This window comes from Cetorhinus maximus, chromosome 12 (genome assembly GCF_964194155.1).
Source record: "Cetorhinus maximus chromosome 12, sCetMax3.hap1.1, whole genome shotgun sequence".
In the NCBI taxonomy this organism is placed as follows: Eukaryota; Metazoa; Chordata; class Chondrichthyes; order Lamniformes; family Cetorhinidae; genus Cetorhinus; species Cetorhinus maximus.
In genome coordinates, this window is record NC_135890.1 from 50999164 (window position 1) to 51011771 (window position 12608).

Genomic DNA, 12608 nt, shown 5'->3' on the forward strand with positions numbered 1-12608 from the left:
TTTTTCTCAGTGCACCTAATCACTGCCTTAAGCCTGATCGTCTTGGATCTGATCTCAGTCAGACAACTAGTCCAAAATCAGTTCCACCCTGACATTTTACCACCCAGTTCTGCCCGGACATTTTATGACTTAGTTCCGCCCGGACACTTTACAATCAAGTTCACATTTTATTACCTAGTTCTGCATGGACAGTTTACAATTGAGTTCTGCCCTGACATCTTACAGCCAAGCTCTGCTGTGCAAGTTGAGGTTTTTTTTCTGAAATCATTTTAAATTTCACGGGCTGAATTTTCCCAGGGCTCTGGAGGCTGTCTTTCGAGGTGTAGGCATGACGAAATTAGGAATACAGGTCAGTTCCCTGATGTGTTCCCACCTTCGTGCGCTTTTCCTGGAAGCAGACCAGCAGCTTTGACGGCATCCCACCCAGCCGAAGCAAGATCTAATTAAGGAGGGTAACAAGCCACTTATCTGCAATTTTCCAGACCATAAAACATTTTCCTGAAGGTGCACTGGCTCTCCACTGTATCAGGAGCCCAAAAAACGGGTCAGAGGATGGCATCACAGTGAGAGTTCTGAGCTGCAGCCTGAGGGTTTTAATTTATGTGCTGGCAGTAGTTCACAAAATGGATCTATCCTCAGGCAGCAGGCATGCCCTTGCAGCCACTTCATGGAGACTGATGTTTCCTCTAATGCTTTACCCCTGCTGCAATGGCAGCCACTTCCCTCCTGCTGAAGGACCCTTCCATAGTGCTGCTGCCACTCCTGCTGATGGCCAGGCATCGCTCACTGTGAAGATAGCTGGCAGCTATACCCATGGGCTGTGGTGATGGCACCACAAGCTGGAGGCTGGTCTCCCTCCCTAATTGGATAGGGCTCCTGTTGGCGGCTTCTTCTGAATTCCCAACCCGGAATTCATCTTAATGTCTTGTTTGCGACCCACCCGGGAACATTTAGCCCACTGAATCTGGTTTGCAAGTGGTTCCTGCCAGCTGTAAAAATGCTTTCAGTTAAAATATATATCTTACAAATCTCCTCAGTTTAGTTTGAAGGGTTCCAGGGTGACAGTACTTTTACGTTTTTGATTATCAGGTTCGATTTCTCTGGCGAACGCTAGCTGAACAAACACTGGTAGTTACCCAAGATGCCCGCGCTGTGTAGCAATTGGTCAATACAGTCACATGGTCAACTAACTACATTCTCGTGAAGGTACATAGCACTCCACTTTACCACAAGTGCCATGTCTGGTACTGGGCAGTGAGGAGGGGTGTCTAAGAAGGTGAGAATTGGTGCAGCTGTGGCAGGAGCCTCTCCATGATTTATCGGGTATTAAGTTATTACTTATATTAGCTGCTCCGTACAGTCATCATTGCACCCCATCCTCAATCCAGACTAGCAGAGGAAGGTATTCAACAGAAATAAAGCGACTCTTCCCAGTAACCATTGGAGGATGATTCGGCCCTATTGCGGGCGATGGAGATGAGGGGATTGAGGCGCTTGCTTTACCTTCAGACACACAGGTCTTGTTCGAACTGGTCAGCCATTAACAGCACTAGGCATTTACTTTTATATTAGCATGACTGTTAATTGTACAGCAATGTAAAATAGTATCTAATCATTTTTAACTGCACTAATATTTATTTTACTTGATCTCTGAGAGTCGTAAATAAACCACAAAAGAAACTTCTGGAGTTGTGAACTGTATTTTGATATAATATGTGAAAATGGTATGTATAGATCAGAAACAAAGAGCTTCCACATGATGACAGACTTCTAAGCATACCAAACATACACAAACAGAGCCGCTGGAGCAAGACTTAAACCATTGGAGCTTAACAGTGGGACGATACGATAACCTAAGAAAGAAGCATTGAGCAGTGGTTACGATATGGTTTAAAAATCTTTATAACTGACAAAAATACATGCATCACATAATTAAAAACTACTGTCAAATATATGTTTTGGACATGGCTCCTGATTCGTGAATCCTCACTGTGATTGGAACTGTGAGCCATCAGAGGTATTGATAAATGGAAGGCAGGTTCTGCTTAACAGGGAAAGAAAGGAAAATCACAAGACAAGTTCCAAACATGCGTATTGAAACAGACCAGCAGCTCCACACCTCATGATGGCTGCCATGATGGCCACTCTTCCAACACTCCTTGGAGCAGTGTAATCTCCTGGGAGAGGCAAAAAAGACCTTCACCTGCTCTTGCTCACCTTTTAGTGGCCATCTTCAAAGATGAATTGGTGGAAGCTTAGGATCTGGTTGCTCTTTGCCCGTTAGACTGGAAGACGTTAAGAATGAAAAAAACTGGAAGCACACTGCAGTGCATTCTGTTTTCCATCAGGGAAAAGAAGTGGTGGTGGGGAGGAGGAGGGACAGGTGTGACTGGGGATGATCCTAGTCTGTGTTTACAACAATTGAATGAACAAGAACCAGATTAGCACTTGCATCATGTAAACTAGATGCCAAGGAAGATCACTGCTTCTGTCCAACTACCTTGATAAGTACACATGGCAGATAGTCACAATCAAGAAACACATCCATGTCATTTGAATCCCTTTTCGTCAAGGACTGATCTACTTAAATCCCTCTATGGCACAGTTGAACACTTCTTTTTCCATAATATATTCCATTAATGTTCCCTCCTTCCTGAGTTTCAGCAAGATGCCAATTACATTCACACCATTAATAATTCAGCAAGCTGTCATATCAATGTAATACTTGTCAGATAATGAGACTGATTAACCTGGATTAATGTCTGTGTTTGAACTGCTGAAGTATGGATACCATGATCATCTTACATCTGCAAAGCACATAGAAGAGTGAAGTACCATGTAAAATATTGTGGCTTTTTCACCAAGGCAGTTTATGAATTATGCTGACAGCTCTCTTATTGAAAATTCAAGCACGACATTATTTTTCTTCCCTAACCACATGCTTGTAATTGCCAATGTACAATTAGCTTCATTCTAAAAAAAATCCCTGATGTATCAACCAATGGGAACACTGGAGAAAATATAATGCTTTAGTAAAATTTACTGTTTAAATATTTGCCCAAGTAATTGCAAATACCTTTTAAATTTGACATTCATAGTAGATACTTAGGAGTTTATCTGGTGAAATGAGGTAATGAATTTCTGTTAAACTCTTTCTTGAATATTTTGCATTAAATTCCAATTGGTAATACGAACACATTAGTAAGGGATCCATTGTATGTCACCTTCTGCTAAAGGACTCTTCATCAATTGGGCAAACAAATGTTTCCAAAAATAATGCAAATCTCATTTTATTAAGAGCCAATAAATGAGACAAATGTTTACATTTTTCTTCCAAATTTCTACAAATTTATTTTGTAGGAGCTTTGTTGCCAGCTTGCTTTAATCTGTGTGATTTTATGCCAGATTGTATTGAAAGATTTTTAAAAATTGTAGCACCATCGTTTGTCTCTAAGACAAGGATGCAATGAACACAAACACTTCCTATTTGGCCAATAAAATGAGTGAAATTCCTGAGAAACATTTGTTTCTTAATTATATTCATTGTTACTTCCTTTGCTCAGGAGTATTTTTTTTCCTGCAGATCACTTAAGGTTAAACATACATCTTCCTTTCTGAAATTTCTTTCACTCCTCCAAGGATCAATGATAAATTAGCTTTAATGGTACTAATTATGATGAATATATATGTTTGATACTTAATTTAGTATCATGAATTATTACATATTAGGAAATGGCTCCAATATTTTAACCATTCTACTTTTCCTGTTCAGAAATGTTTTAATAACAGTAAAGAAGGGCACCAAAACAATCCACAAGCCACTTGCAAAGCAACTCAACTTGATAGCAAGTATACATTTCAGGGTCTTTCTAACTCTTAACCACATACCTTGCTTGATCTTATCCAGCTGCACATCTCAAGAACTATGTAAACCAGATACCAATAAGAACAAGTCAAAGTAATGAAAAGTGATGGCAAAGGAATCCAGGTGGAAAAGAAGCTGAGCCAAGGAGGAAAGTGACAGAAGTATAAATGAAGAGAAACAGAAAAAAGAGCAACCAAAAAAAGGTGTCAGATTTAAACAATGACTGCATCACACAGCCGCCTCAACCCATTATTTATTTAAGTCCATTTTCATGATCGACAGATATTAGTATTATGCCAAAATGCTCCAAATTCCTTCTTAAATGCTTCCCTCAACTTGGCAATAAAATAGTGAAAATCCACAGCATGAAACTGAATATAATTTAGCTCTAACTAGACATAAATTAGCCACCTCCTAGAAAGCTCTGAATAATGGAAGAAGTAGATTCGTCAGTTAAGGGTGCTTAAGAATAAAGCGTTCGACTTGTTAATTACCAGTCAACAATTGGACACTTCCTTTGATGGATAAGAACACTCAAAATATTTTACTTCTGTACCTACCCGAATCTATTACTACAATGTCTTTTATTCCCCTCTCCACCTCTCTCAGACCCTGTGTCTTGCTTCATCATCCTCCTGTCATCTATCATGTCACCTTTTATTCTTCTTGCAGCTCTTAAGCCATCTCCAACTTCCCTACCCTCTCCAAAATCTTACAACTTCTTATCCCATTCTAAATTTATGCCCATCTTTCCCACACTCCATGTTTGAATCACCCCTGCCACAGCAATTAAATGGCTCTAATCAAAGTCACAAATAGCATTCTCTCTAATTTTGACAATGGTGCATTTTCATTCCATATCCTCCTCGACCTCTCTGCACTTTCTGATACCAGTGACCACATAATCTTCCTCCAATGCCTTTCCTCCATTGTCTCGCTCAGTGACATTGCCATTCCTTGTTTTCCCTCTTACCTATCAGAATGTAGCTAGTACATCTCCAGCAGTGGCTTTCCTTATCACTCCATATCTGTTACCTCTGGACTTCTTGGAGGATCTGTCCTTCACCTGCTTTTTTCTCATTTGCATGCAGTCCCTTGGTGACATTATCGGAGACATGGGTGCACATTTATACTCGCAACAGCAGCTCTACTTCTCCGCCACATCTCTTTTCTCTCTATTGCACTGTGTCCAATATCCAGTCTTGGATGAGCCACAATTTCCTCTAGTTAAACAATAATCATCTCTCAAGAATCATCCCTTGCCACAAACTCCTCAACCTCAACATAGATTCTAACCTCCATTCAAGTCATTGTCTCCGGTTGAACCAGACCATTCGCATCTCAGCGTTCTACTTAACCCAGAACTGAGCTTCCATTCCCTTATGCTCCATCACAAAGACCTCCTACTTCCATCTCCATAAAATCACCCACCTCAACGCCTGCTTCAGCCCATCTGCTACTAAAAACCTCACCCATGCCTTTGTCAGCTCAAGATTCAACTATTCCAATGCTTTCCTAACCAAGCGCCCATTCTCCACGCTCTAGGAACTTCAGCCCAACCAACCATGGGAAATTAGGGATGACCAATAAGTGCTGGTGTTGCTAGTGATGCACCCCATCCCATGAACAAATAAAAAATAATTCTAAATGGATGAAAAGAGGACACTGAGGCAGTAGCCACAACCTAGAAGAGCAGATGAAAAGAGGACCCAGAGACAGTAACCATCACCTAGAAGAACTTTCCAATCCAGTCAAGTCTGTGGCTCCGTAGCAGAGCTGCCGCGTTGAGGGAAATCAAAGTGTTCCATCACAGGAAAACAGTTAAGTGATTGGTTAATGAATATTTGGCTCATTTAACTTTAAAATGCATGTAATTTATTAGTAATTGGAAAGTTTTATTGCAGGAAAGTTTACAAACAACAGTAAAGGTTGTTGGGGGTAGCAGTGTTTATTAATTATAAATTAATTAAGACTACATTAATAATAAAAATGGCAGGATAGGTAATGTGTTGTGGCTGCAGAATGTGGGATTCCTGGACACCTGGGTAATCCAGGGAAAACACATCTGCAGTAACTGTCTGCAGCTTGAGGAGCTTTGGTTCAGAGACACTGAGTTGGAGGATGAGCTGCAAATACTATGATGCATCAGAGAGGGGCAAAATTACCTGGACACTTTGTACCAAGAGGCAGTCACACCCCTTAGGACAGGGTTTTCTGATTTGGTCAGTGGTCAGGGATTGGAGGGTGTGACTGCGAATGAGGCAGGTATGGGGACCCAGAATGTAGAAATGGAGGAGCCTCAGCCTTTGCAACTGTCCCACAGGTTCAAGGTTCTTGCAGCCTGTATGGATGAAAGTAGAGGCTGCAGGGTGGATGAGCAAATTGACTATGGCACCATGGTACAGGAAGCTATTTAAGTGGGGGGAGTTAATAGGAATGTAGTGGTAGTTAGGAAGAGTATAGTCAGAGGGATAGACACAGTTCTATGCAGCTGAGAGCGGGAGTCCAGGTGGCTATGTTGTCTGCCCCGTGCCAGGGTTGGTGCATTTGCTCTGGGCTGGAGAGGGGCTTGCAGTGGGAGGGGGAGGATCCAGTGGTCATGGTCCACCTAGGTACCAACGACATGGGTAGAATAAGAAAGAGGTTCTGTTGAGGGAGTATGTGCAGATAGAGGATAAAGCTAATAATCTCTGGATTACTACCTGGCCACAAGCAAATTGGTGTAGGGTAAATCAGATTAGAGAGTTAAATGCGTGGCTCAAAGATTGGTGTGGGAGAAATGGGTTCCAATTCATGGGGCACTGCCACCAGTACTGGGGAAAGTGGGAGCTGTACCACTGGGACGCTTTACACAAGAACCATGCTGGGACCAGTGTTCTGGTGAGTGGTATAACTAGAGCAGTACAAAGGGGTTTAAACTAAATAGTGGGAGCATGGGATCAAGTTTGGAAAGATGTGATAAATTAAGTGGAGAAGACAAGGCAAAAGACCAAGGTAGTAATAAGGGAAATGACAATCAAAGCATGGCAGGAAGGGGCAGAGTGTACAAATCTAACAGTGCATCAGCAGATAAGGCTGGAAGTTACAATATAAGTAAAAAGACAGAACTAAAGGCTCATATCATGTAGCATTCATAACAAGACAGATGAATTGACAAAAACAAATAGAAATAAATATGTATGATCTGATAGCCATTACAGAGACATGGCTGTAGGATGACAAAGACTGGAATCTGAATATTCAAGTGTACATCACATTTAGAAAGGGCAGGAAACTAGGAAAAAATGGAGGGGTAGCAGCAGAAGAAATATACTCAACCACAATCTGTAACCTCATGGTCCAGAGATATACAGAGCTAAGCGATCCCACAACCAAAGGATCAGATCTAAGCTATGCAGTCCTGCCACATCCAGTCATGAGTGGTGGTGGACAATTAAACAACTCACTGGAGGAGGCTCCATAAATACCACCATCCTCAATGATAAGGGAGCCCAGCACATTAGTGCAAAAGATGAGGCTGAAGCATTTGCTACAATCTTCAGCCAGAAGTGTCGAGCAGACGATCCATCTTGGCCTCCTCTGGAGGTCGCCAGCATCGCAGATGCCAGTCTTCTGCCAATTCGATTCACTCCATGTCATATCAAGAAACGGCTGAAGGCACTGGATACTGCAAAGGCTATGGGTCCTGGCAATATTCTGGCAATAGTACTGAAGACATGTGCTCTAGAATTTGCCGTGCCTCTAGCCAAGCTGTCCCAATACAGCTACAACACTGGCATCTACCCAGCTATGTGGAAAATTGTCCAGATATGTCCTGTACACAAAAAGCAGGACAAGTCCAATCCGACCAATTACTGTCCGATCAGTCTACCCTCGATCTCAGTAGAATGATGGAAAGGGTCATCAACAGGCACCTGTTGCTATCAAGCGGCACCTGCTTAGAAATAACCTGCTGATGCTCAGTTTGCGTTCCGCCAGGGTCACTCAGTTCCTCACCTCATTACAGCCTTGGTTCAAACATGGACAAAAGAGCTGAACTCCAGAGGTGAGGTGAGAATGAATCCCTTGACATCAAGGCAGCATTTGACCGAATGTGGCATCAAGGAGCCCTAGCAAAACTGCAGTCAATGGGAATCAGGGGGAAAACTGTCCACTGGTTGGAGTCATACCTAGCACAAAGGAAGATGGTTGTGGTTGTTGGGGTTAGTCATCTCAGTTCCAGGACATCACTGCAGGAGTTCTTCAGGATAGTGTCTTAGGCCCAACCATCTTCAGCTGCTTCATCAATGACCTTCCTTCCATCACAAGGTCAGGACTGGACATGTTCGCTGATGATTGCACAATGTGCAGCACCATTCATGACTCCTCAGGTACTGAAGTAGTCCATGTCCAAATGCAGCAAGAATGGACAATATCCAGGCTTGGGCTGACAAGTGGCAAGCAACATTTGCGCCACACAAGTGCCAGGCAATGACCGTCTCCAACAAGAGAGAATCTAACCATCACCACATGACATTTAATGGCATTACCATCGCTGAAATTGCCACTATCAACATCCTGGGGATTATCATTGACCAGAAACTGAACTGGACTAGCCGTATAAATACTAAGGCTAAAAGTGCAAGTCAGAGGCTAGGAATCCTGTGGCAAGTAACTCACCTCCTGACTCCCCAAAGCCTGTCCACCATCTACAAGGCACCAGTCAGGAGTATAATGGAATGCTCTCCACTTGTCTGGATAAGGGCAGGTCCCACAACACTCAAGAAGCTCGACACCATTCAGAACAAAGCAGTCCACTTGATTGCACCCCATCTTAAACATTCACTCCCTCCACCAATGACGCACAGTGGCAGCAGTGTGTACCATCTACAAGATGCACTGCAACATCTCAACAAGGCTCTTTAGGGCAGACTCGTCAGATTTGCACTAAATGCGGTAGTGATTGTTAAAGAAGACGTTTTACCCATCGGCCACAAAGGCAGTTTTCACACCGTATTATCCGCTTCCCACCTCATAAATTATGCAGTCGCAGGAAACACGCCGAGTGCTGGCACCCGACCTCCGAGTTGCCCACCACACCGTTACACACTTCCTCACACAGGGCACCATATTTAAAACGCAGCCATGTGCACAGCTCTCAATGCTTGCAGCCCAGGATTGCTCCGGTGAAGACATGGTCCAAAAAGCCAAGAAAAGTGGGACAACTTTTGGATGCAGTGGAGGCCCGCTGCAATGTCCTCTACCCTACTCTGGCCACAGGAGGCCCATCAGTCTCACCACTCCAGCTTGGGAAATGGTGGCAGAGGTGGTCAGTGCCAACACTGCCCACTAGAGGTCAACCATCCAGTGCAGAAAAGGATGAATGATCTCATCTGTGCCACAAGGGTAAATCAACCATCGCATCACTCTCAACTTACACACTCACAAGCTCATAACACATTCACTGGCATCTCACTCACTGCCAGCTCAAAGGACATTACCACTCACACTCTCACACACACCCTCACATCTCCATCAGGCCTCATCACCTCGCCTCCTCATCCCACCCATGACTCCACTCAGTACAGCATCCTTCTCAATTGGCCTGGCATGCGCCTAGCTCACATTCTCTCCATCTGTCTTTATGCAGGGTAAGATTGCACACAATCAACAGGCGAGGTCGCAGACCAAGGGTGGAGTGCCAGACATCAAGATCCTCACTCCATTCGAGAGTCGCACGTTGGAGCTGGTGGGACAGGACGTGGACCATCCCTGCAGCAACAGTGAGATCGGCGGCAAGCATCCACGTGAGGATCCTACACCAAATCAGCCCTCTGTCAACGCTACTGTGAGTGGACTGTTCTGTGTGTAACGTCACTGCCAAGCACTAATAATCTCCACTTTCTCTCCTGGGGAAATCTGCCATGTCACCCTCAGGCAACCTTGACCCTGACCCCAGCACCGAGAGCACCTCAATGAGGACCCTGAGGGCACCACCATTGAAGAGCCGTTATGGCGCTCACCCACACCCTCCACCAGCGCAGTGACTCACACCTCGGTGGGGCCTAGATGTAGAGCAGCGTCGGGATCACAATCTGGTGAGCACAGCACACAATCTGTTCCACAGCAGGCAGAGGGAGGGACGCTGGCACTCGGAGGACTGCTGGAGGCGAGGAATCTGCCTGGTCTGAGTCAGATGTTGAGCCCCTGGTCTCGGTCCTCTATCAGTTGGTGGAGCGGCAAAGACAGTCACGGGAACATCAGGAAGGGATATCTGGTGTATTCATCAGATTGTAAGGGACAATGGAGGAGTCCGTCCGTCTTCAGTCTGAGGTAATAGTGCCGGCATGCCAACGCACCAAGGTCAACGCTGGCAGGATGGTGGCCACCTTGGAGACCTTGGTCCAGGACATCAGTACTGCACTGCTGCATGGGCTGAACTCCATCGCTGATGCCATAGTTGGCCTCCAACAGTGTTAACCGAGAGCGGTGCAGGGCAGCTCGATCTCACTCCAGCTTCCCCTTCTCCTCAAGGAGTCAGCCAGGGGCTGTCAAGCACCCATAGGGAGGAGGACCAGCAGCTCAATGTCCCGGGGCCATCCAGCCAAGTGACTCTGGGAATGTCCAGCTGATCCAAACCCTCTCTTCCCGTGACCCCATCATCTCTAGCTCCACAGGCCGAAAAGGGTGCACCTGGCCCACAGTAGTATACCCAAAGCAGGCCAGGGCCCTCCAGGTCTTGGTTTTCTAGAGGACGCCTGCCAAAGGCATCACAGACAACAGGATGTAGCAGTCAGCAGGGTGCATCCACCTCCACTGTAGATGTCAGGAGAGCACCAAGACATAGCGGCAGCATTAGGAAGGTTATGAAGATGTAGTTATATAGCATGGGAACAGGTGTTAATCACTTGTACATAATGTTCATTATTGCAAATAAACTCTCAAGAATGTCTCCTTGTCTATGGCTCCTTGTTATGATGAGCAGTGTTTGTGTCACTCAGATGTGAAACCTCGGTTCCTGCACAAGATAAAGGCAGGTGTCTCAGTCCAGGGCCTCTTCCCTGTGCAGTGTGTAACCTTCAGACCAAAGTAACGGTCCAGCTTCACACCCACTGGGCACATCAGTGATGTCTTCACCTTGATGGTGCTGGTCATTGCTGCCAGAATGTCGTGGGCAGGAGTCACAGAGTTCTGTCATTCTCTCTGTGTGCTCTCAGCACCTTTTGAGGTGGGGCTGGTTCCCCATCTCTTCAGTATCTGTGTCCGGTGTTGGTGTGGTCCTGAACGGGCAGGTGCTCAAGGCTGATAAAGGATTAGGCTCACTTAAAGTTTCATGGCTGCGTCTCTATGATATGACCTTGATCGCAGAGCACAAGCGAGCTGCCCTCAGTCAGACAGGAGTCAGACATTCACAGAGGCTATGTGAAGATTTATGGAGTGTCCTCACTGCATGTCGTCATTATCCTCCTGGAACCTAGCGACTACTAGGGCCTCCATTGTGTCTCCATGACATTAGCCTGAGCACTGAGGGTATGTGCACCGTCATCAGCCACACAGGAGTTAAATATTCATAGTCAAGACTGTCCTCACTGCATCTCGTCATTATTGCCCATGCATCTTGCGGCTATGAGGGCCTCCCGTGCATGCCTGCCTTATTGGGCCTGTGCGATGGCCTCATCACCAGCATCCTTGCCTACGAGGGCCTCATCCCCTTCAATGACCTCCTCATCGGAGGAGCCGTGCAGTTCTTCCACCTCCTCCTCAGCCAGTTCCTCCCCCCATTACAGTGCCAGGTTGTGGAGCATGCAGCAAACTATGGTGATGCGCAACACTCTCTGGAGCCTGTATTGCAGTGCTCCACAAGACCTGTCGAGGCACCGGAACCTCATTTTCAAAATGCCCATCATTTCCTCCACTAAAGTCCAGGTTGTGACATGAACCTCATTGTAATGTTTCTCTGCTGCAGCCTGAGGCCACTGCACAGGCGTCATTAGCCACGTCCTCCGTGGGTAGCCCTTATCCCTGGGGGTCCAACCCTGCAGTCTCTCTGGACCCTGGAAGATATCAGGGATCTGAGACCTGCTAAGAATGTAGAAGTCATGGACGCTCCCTGAGAATCGTGTGCAGACTTCTAGAGTGCATTTTTGGTGGTCGCAGACCAGCTGAACATTCAGTGGATGGAAGCCCTTGCGGTTGATGTCGTTAACTGCTTGTTGCCATGGGCATCTAAGCGCCACGTGAGTACAGTCAATGGCACCCTGCACCTGCGGAAAACCAGAGATCACTGCAAATCACAGCACTCTTACTTACTGACTTGCCTGATCCCGGTTGAAATACACAAATTTCTGTGCCTTCGCAAAATGGCATCCATGACCTCCTGGATGCACTTGTGGGTGGAGGCTTGCAAGATACCACACAGGTCACCTGTGGATCCCTGGCAGGAGCCACTGGCATAAAAATTGAGCGCCGCGGTCACTTTCACGGCCACTGGCTGTGGATGCCTTTCATGGCGCCAAATCCCGTGGCGCCAATTTCTGCCATTTGTGGCATATGTGACCGACCTGTTCTCTAGACATGCGCCGCCTTCGGCAACACTTGTTCTCAGTCACCTGCAGGAATGACAAGCGTCGTCTCTTGACCCTGGGTCTAGCGAGGCGCCTACAAGCGACAGCTCACTGTGGGTCTTCAGCTGCGTGCGCAGGAGGCCCTGCCGCACCTTCATTTTGAGAGAGGCGCTCCTCCCATTGGTGAGCCAGGCGCCTCT

At 45.9% G+C, this 12608-nt stretch overlaps 1 protein-coding gene across 1 annotated transcript in view; it reads right to left on the reverse strand.

Annotated features, from left to right (window-relative positions):
- The window catches only part of LOC144687437 (1-phosphatidylinositol 4,5-bisphosphate phosphodiesterase zeta-1-like), an 80704-nt gene continuing 68096 nt past the window's right edge, over positions 1 to 12608 (reverse strand). Inside the window, exon 12 of the mRNA XM_078553585.1 lies at positions 1 to 1853. Coding sequence (XP_078409711.1) covers positions 1771 to 1853 — 83 coding nt within the window. The 3' untranslated portion in view covers positions 1 to 1770. The remainder of the gene's footprint in view (positions 1854 to 12608) is intronic.